The 17859-nt window shown below is 43.2% G+C and overlaps 2 protein-coding genes across 5 annotated transcripts in view; one reads left to right on the top strand and one right to left on the bottom strand.

Moving 5' to 3' along the window:
- Positions 1–229, top strand: part of CDPF1 (cysteine rich DPF motif domain containing 1) — a 29005-nt gene extending 28776 nt beyond the window's left edge. The window contains exon 4 of the mRNA XM_087722237.1: positions 27–229. Within this exon, the coding sequence (XP_087578363.1) occupies positions 27–179 (153 nt within the window). The 3' untranslated portion in view covers positions 180–229. The remainder of the gene's footprint in view (positions 1–26) is intronic.
- Positions 230–3326: 3097 nt separating this feature from the next.
- The window catches only part of PPARA (peroxisome proliferator activated receptor alpha), a 56221-nt gene continuing 41688 nt past the window's right edge, over positions 3327–17859 (bottom strand). For all 4 annotated transcript variants that reach the window (XM_087722231.1, XM_087722236.1, XM_087722232.1 and 1 more), the window contains exons 7-8: positions 13311–13758; positions 3327–11610 (exon numbers count right to left, since the gene is read on the bottom strand). In XM_087722231.1, coding sequence (XP_087578357.1) covers positions 11363–11610; positions 13311–13758 — 696 coding nt within the window. In that variant the 3' untranslated portion in view covers positions 3327–11362. The remainder of the gene's footprint in view (positions 11611–13310; positions 13759–17859) is intronic.

Raw genomic sequence — 17859 nt, 5'->3', positions numbered from 1 at the left:
TTTCCTTTTTTCTGTTTATTTTCCAGGACTGCAGTCTTTTCTATTCCAAAAGATTTTGCCTCCCCTGCGTGAAAGCACACATAACCGAATTTCCTGTGGAGATAGAAGATGATTTGAAAAAAAAAGCACACTCAAAATCTTCCAAGAAAGGAGATTCTAAGAATCCGGGGAAAAGCTAGGTTGATTTTACTGCAGAATTTACTTTTGGTTCCCTGGAATAAAAAAATAATTTTTTTTTAAAAAAGCGCTCTTTAGCATCAGATGGCATTATTTTAATTTGTTGCAAAGTTTTAAGCTCCTATCTTGTGAGCTATCTGGCAGACAAGCATTGCTACCTAGGAGAGCTGGCTTTGAATATAAAACAGGCCTGAAATAAATTGGCGAAACCTGATATTCCTGTTTAGAAGGCTTGAGATACAGGAGATAAGAGAGTTCCGTTTTTGAGGCTTATATTTCTCTTTTTTACTATGGGCCAGCTCCCACAGCTCTACTACCTTCTGTGTTTCCAATTGAAGTTAATGATCTATTATCTTTATTATCTATCTATCTATAAAAATGGCTGTGTGTGTGTTCCAACATAACTGGAACGCCTCAAGCAATTTCAACCAAACTTGGTACACAGATGACTTACTCTCTGGAAACAAATACTGTGGGGGGGGGGGGTAGGACACCACTAACACTGCCCGGGGTGTGTGTTCTGTTAAGGTACAGTCTGTTGTGCCTTAAAATGGCTTCTACTGCAAAATGGCTTCTACTGTACAGCACAGTGGAGTTGCAATGATAACGGCTTCACAGTACAGCACAAGGGGGTTCCCTCTGGTAAGGGGGAAAATCCAATTACATTTGGTCCGGATATTTGTGAATGTCTAATACAGGATTGGGATAAACAAATATCCCATGGGCAGGGGGTTGGAATAGAAGACCTCCAAGGTCCCTTCCAGCTCTGCTATTGTATTGTATTGTAAATACCCGGGCGATGCCGGGTTAACAGATAGTTTAAAATAATTAGTAATTGTAATTTTCGTCATTCCCATTTTATTTTGTCCCTCCTTTGTCATCCTTTCTTTAACGATTCTTGTTGACTATTTCTTCGATATTAGTATAATTCTTGTCCTAGGGTGAGATGATCCGCGGTGAATTGGCCATGGTGAGTTCGCTGGGGCAAGTTGTCGTAGACCCATTGAGAACTATTCTCCTCCCGCTGACTTAAAATATGAAGGCAGGCAATAAATGGAATTTGCTTCCAAATCTGTGCTAGCAAATGTTGAATGCACATTAAGGAGGTGCAAAGAGCAAATGCTTCTCCATGCTGTTACTTGTTCCATTGCGCCGGTGACGAAAACTCTAGCCTCAGGCCTAGCCACATGGAAATGACGGATCTACAGTGGAATTAATGGGGTGTCAGCTCAGTCTTTCCACATTTTTGCAGGCGTTGCCCAGGGCTATTTCCCACTTTCTTCCCGACGCAAAACAAGCTGGCTGAGGAAATGCTAAAGACCCTGTCATGGTTGCAAAACCAAGTCCCTCCCAAGAGCGCTGCCACAGGAGTTGGATAGACCCAGTGGTGGGTTACGACTGGTACACCCCAGTACGTGCGTACCGGTGCCTGCTGGAAGAACCAGGTACCGTTCTGTTCCGGTGCTCTGGAGGGCCCGCCCGCTCACCCGCGCTCCAGGTATTTGAGCTCTTTGGGGCTTCCGCACACAGAGTGTACGGCGCCTGTGCAATGCTCTGCCGAGTAGCTGAAGTGTCGCGGAGTGTCGCAGGAGGTAAGCACGCATGCGTGCGCTGCACACGTTCATGTGGTGGATGCCGGGCCCCGCTACACTGTACTGGTTGCAACGGGATCCAGAACCCACCACTGGATAGACCTTGTGCCTTTCAGCACACGGGGCAGGGACATCTAGGCAAGGAGTGCTCTCTTAAGCATTCGGTTGATTCTGAATTGGGATGACATGTTTATACAGCTTTCTTTAAAATTACCCTTAATTTAAATCTGCATTTAGGATTTTCTTTTTCATCTGGCTACGTAGCAGCATGTCCGTTGGCCTTTGCTGATCTTTTTAAAACCAAGCAGGGATTAAAACTTTCCCAAGATAATTGCAAAATATGCCTAGTTTAATAAAAAGGAGTAGGGGAGACATGATAGCAGTCTTCCAATATCTCAGGGGAAGCCACAAAGAAGAGGGAGTCAAACTATTCTCCAGGGCACCTGAAGGCAGGACAAGAAGCAATGGGTGGAAACTAATCGAGGAGAGAAGCCACTTAGAACTAAGGAGAAATTTCCTGACAGTTAGAACAATTAACCAGTGGAACAACTTGCCTCCAGAAGTTGTGAATGCTCCAACATTGGAAGTTTTTAAGATGATGGATAACCATTTGTCTGAAGTGGTGTAGGGTTTCCTGCCTAAGCAGGGGGTTGGACTAGAAGACCTCCAAGGTCCCTCCCAACTCTGTTATTCTCTTCTCTTCTCTTCTTTCCATATTCAAAGCCAAGAACAGACACATCTTTCACCTCCGTTGAGTTTCGAGCATGTGGTCACAGCTGCCATCTTGAGAACAATTAAGCAGTGGAAGAGCTTGCCTTCAGGTGGTGTGAATGCTCCCTCACTGGAGGTCTTTAAGGAGACTGGACAGCCTCTTGCCTGAAAAGGTATAGGGTCTCCTCCTTGATCACTGGGTTGGACTAGAAGACCTCCAAGGTCCCTTCCAGCTCTGTTCTGATTGACACATCCTAGCCACAAACATCCTTGCTCTTTACCCTCTTTTAGCAATTAATCAATACAAGAAGTCTTCAGGTTACGACCACAATTTAGCCCAAAACTTAGGTTGCTAAGTGAAACATTTGTTAAGTCAGCTTGCCCCATTTTACCAGTTTTCTTGCCCCCGTTGTTAAGCGAACTATTGCATTTGTTAGTAACACGGTTGATAAGTAAATCCGGCTTCCCCATCGACTTTGCTTGTCGGAAAGTCGCAAAAGGGGATCACACCGACCCTATGGGGATGCTGCAACGGTCATTAAGTATGAAAAAGTCATGTCCCTTTTTTTTCAGTGCCGTCGTAACTTTGAATGGTCACTAAACGAACTGTTGAGGACTACCTGTATTGCCACAGAGATGAAAATTAGAACATAAAATGCAGAGAAGTTATTGTTCCTTTTATATTTTACTAATAACACCTTGCTGTAAGTAGTATTTTAAGTACCAGAATGTGATCTATGGGCAGCCAAGGGCAAGTTTCACCAACTTTGTCTTTATTGATTCTTGCTCCTCCCTCCCCCATGAGACAGGACACCGCGCCATTAAAACTCAGGCCATAGGTTTTTTTTAAAGAAATACTTTATTTGAGGCCATTAAGGCAAAAAGGGGGGGGGGGAAGAATCACACAGTGAAATTGCTCTTTACATACATTCATCAGTCTTACAGAAAAATTTAAAGTACTGTACACTCAGATGTTGAAAACCAAGAGATTCCCAGCAGGCTCATTAAATACCCATTTTATTAGTCAAGCTTCTATTCTTTGAATAGGGAAATTAGAAGGTCTGATTCAGGGTTTGAGAAACACTTATCAACGGTGGTTTTTGCATTCTAAAATGCATGAGAAAAAGATCCAATGTTATTTTTTCTAGAAGTCCTGGTTTTTGTTAGAATAATTCACCGTTGCCTCCTGAATAGGAGACGTGGGTACCGTTTGTTGATCTGAATTTCTGCCCAGTTAATTTAACCTTCATCTGGTGAAGATGATGACAAATATGTCCTCCCAGCACCACTTCCAACCAATCGGTCTCCATGGTGCAAATCTCCCCAACATTCTATGAGGACCCAGAGAAGAAGAGGTGGGTTGCTCCCGGATTGGGCGAACTGGTAGCGGTGGTGATGGGAGGCTCCGCCCACCCACCCAGACGCTTCTATGCATGCACAGAAGCGTCACGCGCGAGCAAATTAGCGCCAGGATTTGGAACCCACCTCTGACCCAGAGGTCTGAATCAGAATGACTTAAAACTTTTTTTTAAGCCGTCCAGAATTTTGCATAAAAAGTGACTGGCTTCTTGTTGTGGATTAGAACACACCATGCATTTTGTGATTGGATCCGATATCTTTAAAAAAAAAGCATGTGAAATGTGTTTCATCGGTATCAAGTGTCTTCCTTATTAAGGATAATATCGATAAAACATGTGCTACGCACAAATTTTGAACCAGCAAATCACCCTCATTGTTAATTTTAATTGAATTTTCTTAAAAATGTCATTGTTAATTCTAATTGGGTTCGTTTGGGATATTCTATTTAATTCTTTTTTAACTTTTGTAATATGTGTTTTTTTTTAATGTTGTACGCCGCCCTGAGTCCTTGGGAGAAGGGCGGCATATAAATCTAATAAACCAAACCAAACCAAAACCCTCAAAGGCAATTTAGGAAGTGTTTTTTTTTCAGAATCAAGCTTTTTTCTCCCTCTTGCCTTATTCTCTCCACTTTTAGGGTGCATTGTTTACTGCAGCTGAAAATAATTCTTCATAGCTCTGCCTACTGCCTTAAAACCTCCCTCTTTGGATTGGAGGTTACTGCAACGCCCCAGTAGTTACAGCCAAAAGCCTAAGGACTCTGCCTAATGCATTATCTCACACATGTTGCATCACCGCAACTGGTGTAAATGATGAAATTTGTAGCCATTTGTGCAATGACATCATGGCTCATGTGACTTCAATTGACTGGACACCTGTGCGCTTGGGCATGTTGAACTCCAACCCAACTGGATTAGCAACCAAGCCCGATTTTAAATTCCCACAAACTTCCATGCAATGGAAAGGAGTTAGCTGATGTTCTGTAGCTGCTTGTTAGGTCAGTTAAAGCTGGTTCAATGATTGTTATTTAAGTGCTCTTGAGGCCACTTTCATAAAACCTCTTTTCCTTCCTTCTCGTTATTATGGAGGTTTGTTTCCTAGTTTTAGCCCCATTAATCTCTGTGTAATTTGGAAGAGATGGCAAATGATTATTCATTCTTTTTCAATAGGCCATCTTTCCAAGTGTTTTTCAAACTTCTTGAAGAAGGCACCTGAAAGCAACAGTTGAGGCTGCTTTTGGTATCATCCACTCCTTTGCCTTTCTTGCAAAGGAATGGAAAGCAAAATTTGCTTCCACAAATGCTGCCAGTTCCTTCCTGGGATTTAAATTTGGCTCACCTGGATTGCAATCCCCTTAGACCAGGGGTGTCAAATTCCCGGCCCATGGGCCGGATGCATCACACGTTGGCCACACCCAGTTTAGCAAAGGGGGGGGGGAGAAAGCCCTGATATGTCACATGACGCTGCCGTGACATGAGTTTGACACCCCTGGCTTAGAGGGAGCCACTGTCTAAATGTAGCTGCCTTCCTAGATAGTTCTCCCATCATACCTGATGCCGTACGCAACCAGCCTTTATACCAGAGATGTTCAGCGTTGATAACTGATAACGTTTGGCTGGCTGGGGAATTCTGGGAATTGACAGGTCTTTAAAGTGGCCCAAGGTTGGACACCCCAGTTTTATACAATTCAGCACTAAAAAATGCATCTAGTGTGGCTGTTCTGATTCTCTTGAATATTTCAAACATAACCAATAAACTGGGCCTATTCAGCAAGCAACACTTGGAAGGGACATTCGGCATTTTTGGTGGAGATGACAAGAACTCTTTAAGTGGACTTAGCAACTGTCCTCCGACATGTTTTCCAAGATGATGGGAAGAGGTGACTTTGTGCATATTAAGAGACTTCGAACTTGCATTGTTTCTCTTTCCCCCTTGCTAGAACAGCAATAATAGGGGGATTTATAGGAAAGTGCTCAAAAAGTGCCATGGCACAAAACTACTGAGGTGGGTACCAGCCCTTTGCCAGGCGAATGAGAAAAGAGACACGAAACGAAATACCAACCAAAAACTCTTCCGCTTCTGTGTCACTAAACAAACCACAATGGAAGCTTTGCCATGTTTGTTCCACAATGATCTTTGGTAAATTGCTATCACATTTTCAGCTTCCAATCCCTCAGTAGAGAAATAGAATTCAAAGGCCAATGTTTGCCAAATACAGTCAATAAGTATTTTTCGTAACATGGTGGACAATCCAATTCGCCATATAAGAATACTTTACAGTTGAATAACAGAAGCTGAAAATTAAATATATATATTGTTAAATCCTTGGGCTAAATAAATCTACAATCCTTCCCTAAAAACTGAGTTATAAACATACAAGTACAGCTTTCGTACACTTTAAATAGGGAGAAGAAATCTAATTTTTTATCTCCTTTCAGTGTTTTGCTCTACAACTCTGGGGAAAAGCTTAAGATATGCAAAGTAACTCCAAACCATTCAGAAACAAGGCACTGGAAAGTAGATAATTACAGTACAATACAGCTGGCTGAATTCCTCATCTTTTATTGCTGCCTCAGACCAGGAACAAAAAGTGCAGAAAAAATTAAGTTATGGATAAAGTGGTAGTCAGTAGTACTACAGTTCAAGTCTGCTTAAAATGGGCATGAAAAACACGTCAGCTTGCATTGCAAAGACCCATCTGTAAAGACGGAGGTGCTTAACGTATCACTTGCCCTGTCAATGTATTTCGCTAGAATGCTTCCAAGTAAAATCTGAACTACAATTTTTTAAAATCCACCTTTACCCATAACGGCTTGTATGAGGAAAGGGGTCTGCAGGCATGGTCCCCCCCAAAATCAAGATGTTGGCTGTGACGGTGTGATCAAAGCTTGATCTGGTTTTTGTATGTTGTATGGCACTTCGGGTAAAAAAAAAAAACCCAAATAGATGGGAGCCTTGATTCCACCACCGTGGCCGTACTCTCCAGACGCTGCAGACTTGAGGTCTGTCTTTTATAATTTGCAAATTGGTGGAACCGAATCTGAGCATTACAGCTTTTGTATCTTGCTATGGATATCAGAGCACAATGGGGAGGGCAGGCAGACAAGGCAAATGCCCTTGTTAATTGGCATAATTCATCAAGAAAGGGGGGGGCTATAAATCTCCACCATTAATTTCAATATACTGAAATCTCATACGTCCCCCGTCTCATTAGATTTGAGAGCAGTGCAGGGGAATTTTGCATTGCTGCCTAGGGGTTTCTAAAAGCTTTAATTACAAATACAGTGCAAGTTCAGTGCATATTATCCCTACATTTAAATTGGTTGCTCGGTGAAAGTCATCGGGGACGTCCAGAGATTCCTACAAAGCCTCAAGATTAAATCCTCAATGTAAGGGCGGGAGGGCGGGAAAGGAAATCAAATGCATAGTAACTGTAAACATTTACCTTATACTATTCTTAGCAGGTTGATGACACTGGGTATTAGGCTACAATGCTTTCTCACCAGCTCGTAATGAATTTCCCACCCATTCACTAACACTCGACTCCTCCGAGTCTGTATTATACGATTAACGTCCTACTGTTATTTAAAAATTGTTGATATTAACATTTGGTAAGGTTGTTCATGGCCCTTTTCTACAAATTGCATGAAATAGAGCAGTCGATTAAACATGCGGGACTTCCTAAGTCCCAATCAATCAATCAATCAATCAACATGACTTCCTAACGATCTCCCAAGAGGTGGAAAATTTGGAGGGTATTTGGGTCCACCTGAGTGCAAAATTTCTCCCCTAATGTCCATAAAAACATTAAGCCATGAAAACAAGAGTTGCAACTTGAAAATGCAAGCAAAGTAGATCTATTTGGAGAACCCAGGTGTCCCAAATTGAGGCGGCCTCCATTTGGGGCGGCCAAAATTTCCTTTCTGATTATGAAGGAATGCAATGCAGGAAAATAACCAGTGTAAATTCCCTTCTTAATTTTATATATACCGTGTTTCCCCCAAAATGAGACAGGGCCTTATTTTCTTTTGACCCCCCGAAATAAGCGCTTGGCCTTATTTTCGGGGAGGTCTTATTATTTTTGAGGCGCAGGAGGCGGCGAGCGTGGCCACCTCATGGCTGCCGCTGGGTTGCAATATTTTCGGGGGAGGCCTTATTTTAGCGCATGCGCTCAAAAGCCCGATTAGGCTTATTATCCAGGGAGGGCTTATTTTTGGGGAAACAGGGTGTATGTATGTGTGTGTGTGTATTGGGGGGCATCTTGACCTGATTCCAATGGATTTTACTTAAAATGTGTTTGTGTGTGTGTGTGTGTGTTGCTAAGGGGTGTGAAGAAAGAAATTGCTATTATACTGCATAAGAGGTTTGAGGCCTAACATCTTGACGTCGTGTGAGGCTGGTTATACTTTACTAGAAGGCAAACATCTATAAAGTATATCCATCCGTCCGTCCCCTCTCTCCTACTGCCAGTGTGCCGGGAGGCTCCCAGCCAAAAGGGCACCACCCCGGATGCCTTGTTGATGTGGCTGCCCTTTGCACAACCCCCATTAGGGGCCAAGTAACGATGAGCAAATAAAGATTATGCCATACAGAGAACACCAATATAGCAGGGGTCAAGCAAGCAGCATCCATATAAGATCAATGCAGGTTTCCGCTTTTCTGAAGAAGAAAAAAATATATATATTATACAGTCTTATGTTTAAAAAGCGGAATAGCAAGACATTTATTCTAAACACCATTCACATGATGAAAGTATGAAAATGGATTCTGGTTGACAGGCACGGACCTTCCTGAGCCGGTCAGTATGATAACGTTAGTATTTCTTGAACAATTTGATTTATAACTTCTTCTTTTTTAAAAAAAAATTATTAGTTGAGGTAGTTTGGTTTTATTTTGGGGAAGCAAACCTTCCCAGCGTTAATTTCTATTTTATTGCCCCAATCCTGAGTAATCTGAATAATAGTGCAAACAGGTTTTTTTTTTATACCATATTTTTTAGACAGTGTTTCTATGAAAATATATTGGCATAAACTGCTGCTCCGTCTGAATTCTTTCTCCCGTTTTAATTCTTATTGAGTCAGTTTCAGGTAGGGAAGTTGGAATACAAAGGGCTCAGAAAAACCTCTATATGACACTTTTAAATTATGGTAAGATTATAAACAAAGCTGCTGCAGAGAAAGGCCTGGTCATTCGGAAGGCAGTGTCAGGAAACACCACTTTTAAGTAAAGTGAGGGGTAAATTGATAAAATAAAATCACTTCCTGCAAGAAAGGTGCCTTCTAAATAACCCAAATCAGCACTTTTTCGCCTTTGATTTCCATACAGTTTGTCCCAGACATCTTGATTATAAAACAATTTCTACTCTGACAAATGTGTTTGGAGCTTTGCAAAAAAATAGGCCTATTTTCCATAGTATGAAAATCCTCACCTATAAAATGATTTAAAAATATACAGGTAATTATAATTCCAATATTAGACTACATCAGATACTTATCTTTCTTTTCTTTTAAAGAAATCAGGATTTTAAAAAAGTACGGTCTAGAAAAACTGACGAAAATATTATTGGAAGATCTTAGCACGATGGAGCTTCCAGGGACATAAATTAATTGAGGCAAATTTGGGTCGTCCCCCCACCCTGAAATCAAGGCCTTTTTAGGATAATCTGAACAAGCTGAAGCTATAGTTTATATAGCATCGAAAGATGGTGAGCTTCAGAGTTTGGGTTGAGATGGCTAAAGAAAGGCAGATAAATCAACCCTCAGAAATACAAAGAATTTCAGATATGATGGTTTTAGAAGGTACCTGGTTACTAAATGCAATGCACTAGATTTATCTGGAGGATTTAAATGTCTTAAAAGTCTAACACATCCCCTCTCTTAAAAATACACAGACACCATCGGTGGAAGATTGGGCTTAGACAAACCTGCAGACCAGTGGTATCTAAACTCGACAACTTCAAAACCTATGGACTTCAACTCCCAGAATTCCCCAACCAGCGTGGCTGGCTGGAGAATTCTGGGAGTTGGAAGTCCGCAAATCAGAAGTCAAGCTACCACTTAAGGGTTGACCTGCAGTATTTTGGCTGCCACCAAACTGGGAAATAATCCGTAGTGTTAAGCAACTCCCAATTTCTGTTTTACATTTCAGTGCAAATTATATGCCAATGGTATTCGACATTGCTTTCATAAAACATTGGGTGCTCCTCATTATCCTCAAATGCAGGATTACAATCCATTCCCATTCCAGCCTGACCTTCTTATTTTAGACATTCCAAGACTGAAGCCAAGCTATGAGTCCACCTTAGTCTCCATAACTAAGGGAATTTGAGTCAACGATTATCAGTCATGCAGCTTGATTCATCGTAGTAAAGGAAGCACAAGAAGCTCATATTCCACTGAGATTCCCAAAGTCCTTGAGATCCAGCACCATGATAGAATCCAACTTCTCTTCAATTGTGCCTGCTCTCCCTTAGTCTCTGCCCTCTCTCCAACCCTCAGAGGTACATTTTGTGGAGGTGGCAGGCTGTAGGAGGTGCGGGATGGAAGGATCATCATTCTCTTCTCCCTTCATTCCTCTGATGTTTCACCTGAAGTCCTCCATACTACACAGGTAAATTTATAGAGGTTCCACATAATTCCATGGAACTTGGACTGTAATCGTAGCCCGAAAAATAGTGCTGTTTTTTTCTAAGAACAACTTTCTTCTGTAGCAATAGCACTTAAGAGTTATATACCATTTCACAGTGCTTCATGGCCCTCTCTAAGCAGTTTACAGAGTCAGCCTCTTGCCCCCAACAATCTGGGTCGCTCATTTTATCCACCTTGGAAGGATGGAAGGCTGAGTCAACCTTGAACCACTTTGGATCGAACTGCTGACAGTGGGCAGAGTTAGCTTGCAATACTGCATTCCAACTACTGCGCCACCGGGGCTCTTCAACGATCACAGATCTAGTACCCAAGGCAAGAAATCCCAGGAAAACAGTCAGACACATCTAAAAGATGTACATATGCCCTTTCTCCCCTCAACGGCTAACCCTCTTCACCTTTATTTTCGAAACATCCCTGAGTTTCAAGTATAATTCCTCCTACACACTGTGAGAGAAACATAACGGCGAAGCACTTCCGGCCACTGCCCACCCCAAGGTTCTTTGGATCCTGCCCCAAACGATTGACTTTCACATATTAAGGAAGTGGGGGGGAATGGGGATAACGACAAATACTTAAAAAGTGCAGAAATGTCAGAAGGCATTGTGTTTGTGACTTAAGTTGTGGCACGACGCAATTCCCACCGTGGCCCAAATTTCAAATCAATCACCCCTTACTATCATCATCATCATCTCTCTCTCTATTACGCAATTTCTTTCAATTACCGAAACCCCTGCCAGAGAAATGGATATTCCAGTTACCCAAATTTTAGGACTATGGCAAATGCTTCAGCTGAAGCATGCTGGAGACCAATGCGCCTGAAGCATCTGGCCATGTGAGCGACGGCTTTTGCCTACGGTACAAAACGGGAAAACCACCTTAGTACATATCCTTGTATATTTCTTGTAGCAAAGGATGTAAGTGTGCATCGGATTCGGTCTTTTTGATTATTTGAACTAGCTGGGCGTGTTCTGTGACCAGCTGCCGGAGATCTGCCATTTTCTGGAGAAGTTTGGGGAACAGGAAGATGTCATCCGGATGGTTGTTTTCTAAGTGAAGTTTCAGTACGTGCACGATGCTTTCCTGCATCTTCTCAATGTGTCCTATGTTTACCAAGCCCGGCCGATCTGTTCTCAAAAATAAAAACGTTATATTATGTTATCCTATCCACGGCTAACAGGTGTCAAAGCATTTATCTGCACTTGGGCCTAGTACAGGGCTCGGCAACCTTAAACACTCAAAGAGCCACAAAGGTCCTAACCGGAAGCTCCCCGTTCAATTCTGAAGCCGACTGGAAGTCCAGTTCACCCACCATAGAGTCTCCTCCTAGCGCGGTGTCCTTTTTCCTCTACCTGTCCTACCCGAAATCTCTATCACTTGTGGAGCTGACCAGCAACAGGGAACTGCAGCAGAGGGTTGAAAGAGCCACATGCGGCTCCAGAGCCTCGGGTTTCCAACCCCTGGTCTAGTAGAAAATGCGTTATCACTTAGCAGCTATATCAACAATGCCCAGACACCATACAGGTAGTACTCATTTAGCAACTGCCTCATTTAGCGACCACACTTATGACAGTGATAAAAAATAACTTTACCACCGAACCTGCGACCTTCACAGGTCTGTAAAGCAAAGGAAAGCTGAAATGAGATGATAAGCACAATTGTACTGATAAAGAGTATTTGTTGGACTGGGATGTTATAAGCAGGGGTGGGATTCTACCAGTTTGGACCGGTTTGGGTAAACAGGTACTCCGACGATCAGCTGGGAGCGAACCAGTTCACCCTGACGATCAGATGGGCCCACCCACCTGCCCACACTATTTCCCTACCTTTATCTTTTCAGCTGATTCGTGCGGCAGAGTAGATTGCCACGCAAATCAGCTATGTTAGAAGAAACCCGGAAGTAATGATTTGTTTAAACTGTGCATGCGTGCACAGCAACATATCGCACGATTACTGAACCAGTTGTTAAACCAGGAGGATCCCACCACTGGTCATAAGTCATTGTTTTCAGTGCTGTTGTAACTTCAAACGGTCACTAAATGAATTGTTGTAAGTCAAGGACTACCTGTATTATGAACTCTTTCATAGGGAAGCATCAATATTTAAACATGAAACACTCCTTCTCGCTGTCAGAAAAATATTGTACTACCATATTTTTCGAAGTATAAGACGCACCTTCTCAAAAGAGGCTGAAAATCTAGGTGCGACTTATACACTGAATACAACATTTTTTGCCTTCCAAAACTCCGCTCCTTCACCAAAATGGCCGTGCATAGCTTTTAGAAGGCTTTCAGAGAGCTCCTGGGGGCTGTGGAGGGCAGCAATGAACGGAAAATGGCTGACTTTGTGCCCCCCCCAGCAGCACTCTATAAGCTTCCTAAAGGCAATCCATGCCCTTTTTTTGACAAAAAACGGGCTCGTTTTCCAAAAAAACGGGCCATTTTTTGCTCATTTTTGACCCCCCCCCAACCTCCCAGGAGCACTCTACAAGTCTCCTATTCATGACCTTTAAAAAAAAATGGGCCCGTTTTCATGAAATATGGGCCATTTTTGGCAGGTTTGCAGAGTGCAAAAACTTTTTTAAAATTTTTCCTCTTCAAAACCTTGCTGCGTCTTATAATCCAGTGGGTCTTATACTCCAGCGTGTCTTATACTCTGAAAAATACAGTACTTCTGGTAAAGTATGGGCAATAAATACTGGATTCAAAATACCTGTTGTGTCTGAAATGAGTCCCTTCCTGAGCCAAAAGCAGAACCATTTTCAAGAAGCAGACTCTATAAAATATATTGCTATTTCAGGAAGGAGAGCAGTGAATCAAAGACTTACCTCCACAACATATTATAGCAGCCACGAAAAGGGAGATGTCGCTGTCATCTAATTCCAAGGCGTTGAATTTCATGGCAAAGTCAAACTTTGGCTCCATGATATCACAAAAAGGCTTCCTTAAACTTTTGAGGAATTCCCGCGTGATGAAGCCGTTTCCGTAAGCCACGAGCATCCCGTCTTTGTTCATCACGGAGGCCAACATGGCAAAGATGGCTTCGTACACCCCATATTTTAAGAGGGTCACCTGATCGTTCAAGTCAAGGCTGCAGAAGCCCGGAATCGATTTGGCAAATTCTGTGAGTTCCGTCACCGCCTCTACGGAGGTGCACTGGCAGCAGTGGAAAATCCTCACCTCTGCCTCCTTGTTTTGTATTCCGTTTGCGACAAGTTTTGCCACCAGCGTCTTCTCAGCCATGCATAGCGTGTCCATATCGTGTATGACAAATGGCTGCAGCGGAATAAAAATTGAATTAAGCAAATGCCAGGAACAAATACGGTGCAAACCAAAAATTCTCTTCTGGATGCAGTTGTTACAGATGAATGTAGAATACAGAAGGATACAGTAATTTAAGGAACGTTGTGCTGCCCCAGCGGTATATAGCTAGTGTAGGAATTAAGAACTGTCTCCTTTAAGAAACTACCTCATGGGAAATGTAGTTCCATAACGTGTGATCACATCTGTGTTTCTGATTGGACACTGGGGTATTCCTCCCACGTGCTAAGTTTATAGCCAGGCAGTTTAAATGCTTTTGTGAACTGGAATAGTAGTTTCTGTATCTCTGTTCAACATGGGAGTGAAATCATCATCTTTTTACACCACGTGATGGGACAGATTATGGAAAGTCAGAAGTATCTTAACACTGAACTGTAAATTTTGCTATTAAGAATGCCTGATAATAAACTTGATCTGAAAGAGATTCCTAAGCGTGGCATTAACTACATGCCCCGAGCAAGCCTACAACGCCCGAGGCAGAACAGTAAAAAGATGATGATTTCATTCCCATGCTGAACGGAGATACAAAAACTACTATTCCAGTACACAAAAGCATTTAAACTGCCTGGCTATAAACTTTGCACGCGGGAAGAATGTCCCAGTGTCCAATCAGAAACACAAATGTGATCACATCTTACGGAACTACATTTCCCATGAGGTAGTTTCTTAAAGGAGACAGTTCTTAATTCCTACACTAGCTATATACTGCTGGGGCAGCACAAACATCAAAGAGTAATTTTGACAGCAACGTGGGTCATTGCACATACCTGGTAATTCTGATTGGTGTTCTCTGCGGCTGCGCTGGCAATTTACGCACGCTAAAAATCTGATGAAAATAGCTATTATTGGAGTCCTCAGTGGCCTCTGTGCTCACGTAAAAGAGGGAACAGTTTGCATGAGGCAGGAAGTGTGGGGTTGACTTTAAAGGAAAAAAAGAGCTACAGGCAGGCAAACTCTGTTAGAGTAGGAGTGGGCAATAGCAATAGCAATAGTTAGACTTATATACCGCTTCATAGGGCTTTCAGCCCTCTAAGCGGTTTACAGAGTCAGCATATTGCCCCCAACAACAATCCGGGTCCTCATTTTACCCACCTCTGAAGGATGGAAGGCTGAGTCAACCTTGAGCCTGGTGGGATTTGAACAGCCGAACTGCTGAACTGCAGTCAGCTGAAGTAGCCTGCAGTGCTGCATTTAACCACTGCGCCACCTCGGCAAACTATGGCCCCTTCTACGACTTGTGGGTTTCAACTCCCAGGATTCCTGAGCTAGACATGCTGGTTCAGGAATTCTGGGAGTTGAAGTCCACAGGTTCTAAAGCGGGCCATAATTTCCCGACCCTGTGTTAGAGAAAGAGAAGGCAAGATGGGATCCAACTCAACACAGATTCGTATCCAAAGCAATCCCTTGGGACAAAACAAGAGCACATGTTAAGTGCTGCATTTGTGCACATGTGTGTGCTGAGGCCCCACTTCTCAGACAAATTTGAAGAGCTGCATAATAGCAATAGGACTTAGACTTATATACCGCTTCACAGTGCTTTATGGCCCTCTCTAAGCGGTTTACAGAATCGGTATATTGCCCCCCAACAATCTGGGTCCTCATTTTACTGACCTCGGAAGGATGGAAGGCTAAGTCAACCTTGAGCCTGGTGAGATTTGAACTGCCAAACTGCAGGCAGCCGGCAGGAAGCAGAAATAGCCTGTAGTCCTGCACCCTATCCACTGTGCCACCATGGCTCATAATGGAGTATGATAGTCGTAAATCAGATCACCCATGCGCTCGACCCTGTTTTTGACTTTGTTTTGTGTGGGGATCGTTAAGTGCAGTGTTTCTCAACCTTGGCAACTTGAAGATGTCCGGACTTCAACTCCCAGAATTCCCCAGCCAGCATTCGCTGGCTGGGGAATTCTGGGAGTTGAAGTCCGGACATCTTCAAGTTGCCAAGGTTGAGAAACACTGGTTAAGTGAATGTGGCAGTTGTAAAGCCTCAGTTGTCGTTGTTAAGCGAATGCCACCGCCATTAAGTTGAGTCGATGGTTCGCTATGGGCCAGTTTTGCCAAAAACTGTAAATAAATGACACTGCAAATGTCCGTGAATCCAGGCCAGTTGCTAAGCACCCAACATATGGTCACATGACTATGGGGAGAGGCAGTTGCCAAAACTTTGGAAAGAAGTCATTAGCAAACACCACCACCCCACGGAGGTCGATCATAACTTTAAATGGTTGGTTGCTAAGCCAGTTGTAAATCGAGGACTACCTGTAAAGCAGTGGGTCTCAACCTTCCTAATGCCGCGACCCTTTAATACAGTTCCTCATGTTGTGGTGACAATAGCAGTAATAGCAATAGCAGTAGACTTATATACCGCTTCATAGGGCTTTCAGCCCTCTCTAAGCGGTTTACAGAGAGTCAGCATATTGCCCCCAACAACAATCCGGGTCCTCATTTTACCCACCTCTGAAGGATGGAAGGCTGAGTCAACCTTGAGCCTGGTGGGATTTGAACAGCCGAACTGCTGAACTGCAGTCAGCTGAAGTAGCCTGCAGTGCTGCATTTAACCACTGCGCCACCTCGGCAAACTATGGCCCCTTCTACGACTTGTGGGTTTCAACTCCCAGGATTCCTGAGCTAGACATGCTGGTTCAGGAATTCTGGGAGTTGAAGTCCACAGGTTCTAAAGCGGGCCATAATTTCCCGACCCTGTGTTAGAGAAAGAGAAGGCAAGATGGGATCCAACTCAACACAGATTCGTATCCAAAGCAATCCCTTGGGACAAAACAAGAGCACATGTTAAGTGCTGCATTTGTGCACATGTGTGTGCTGAGGCCCCACTTCTCAGACAAATTTGAAGAGCTGCATAATAGCAATAGGACTTAGACTTATATACCGCTTCACAGTGCTTTATGGCCCTCTCTAAGCGGTTTACAGAATCGGTATATTGCCCCCCAACAATCTGGGTCCTCATTTTACTGACCTCGGAAGGATGGAAGGCTAAGTCAACCTTGAGCCTGGTGAGATTTGAACTGCCAAACTGCAGGCAGCCGGCAGGAAGCAGAAATAGCCTGTAGTCCTGCACCCTATCCACTGTGCCACCATGGCTCATAATGGAGTATGATAGTCGTAAATCAGATCACCCATGCGCTCGACCCTGTTTTTGACTTTGTTTTGTGTGGGGATCGTTAAGTGCAGTGTTTCTCAACCTTGGCAACTTGAAGATGTCCGGACTTCAACTCCCAGAATTCCCCAGCCAGCATTCGCTGGCTGGGGAATTCTGGGAGTTGAAGTCCGGACATCTTCAAGTTGCCAAGGTTGAGAAACACTGGTTAAGTGAATGTGGCAGTTGTAAAGCCTCAGTTGTCGTTGTTAAGCGAATGCCACCGCCATTAAGTTGAGTCGATGGTTCGCTATGGGCCAGTTTTGCCAAAAACTGTAAATAAATGACACTGCAAATGTCCGTGAATCCGGGCCAGTTGCTAAGCACCCAACATATGGTCACATGACTATGGGGAGAGGCAGTTGCCAAAACTTTGGAAAGAAGTCATTAGCAAACACCACCATCCCATGGAGGTCGATCATACCTTTAAATGGTTGGTTGCTAAGCCAGTTGTAAATCGAGGACTACCTGTAAAGCAGTGGGTCTCAACCTTCCTAATGCCGCGACCCTTTAATACAGTTCCTCATGTTATGGTGACCCCCAACCATAAAACTATTTTATGTTTTCCGTATTTTTTTTTTGAAAATATGTGTTTTCCGATGGTCTTAGGCGACCCCCGTGAAAGGGTCGTTCGTCCCCCAAAGGGGTCGCCACCCACAGGTTGAGAACCACTGCTGTAAAGGATATTTTTCTTATCCCTTTTGCACAATTGCTCCAGAAACGCTAAACAGCTTTGTGAGATTGGTTTCAATTTACCAGCTCAACACAGAAACAATATTCAGAACAATTCAGGATTTCCAGAACCAGCATCAGGAAGAAGTCTTTCTAACCTCTGTGGATGAAGAAAACAGTACCTCTATTTTTATCCCAAGAATAATCTGAATTCTATTTGGTCCTTGTTT

Source organism: Thamnophis sirtalis, unplaced genomic scaffold, assembly GCF_051295495.1.
Source record: "Thamnophis sirtalis isolate CommonGarterSnake01/CBP01778 unplaced genomic scaffold, rThaSir2_p1.2 scaffold_9, whole genome shotgun sequence".
NCBI lineage: Eukaryota > Metazoa > Chordata > Lepidosauria > Squamata > Natricidae > Thamnophis > Thamnophis sirtalis.
Note: the sequence above shows the minus strand (reverse complement) of the source record. Positions and strands in the feature narration are given on the sequence as shown.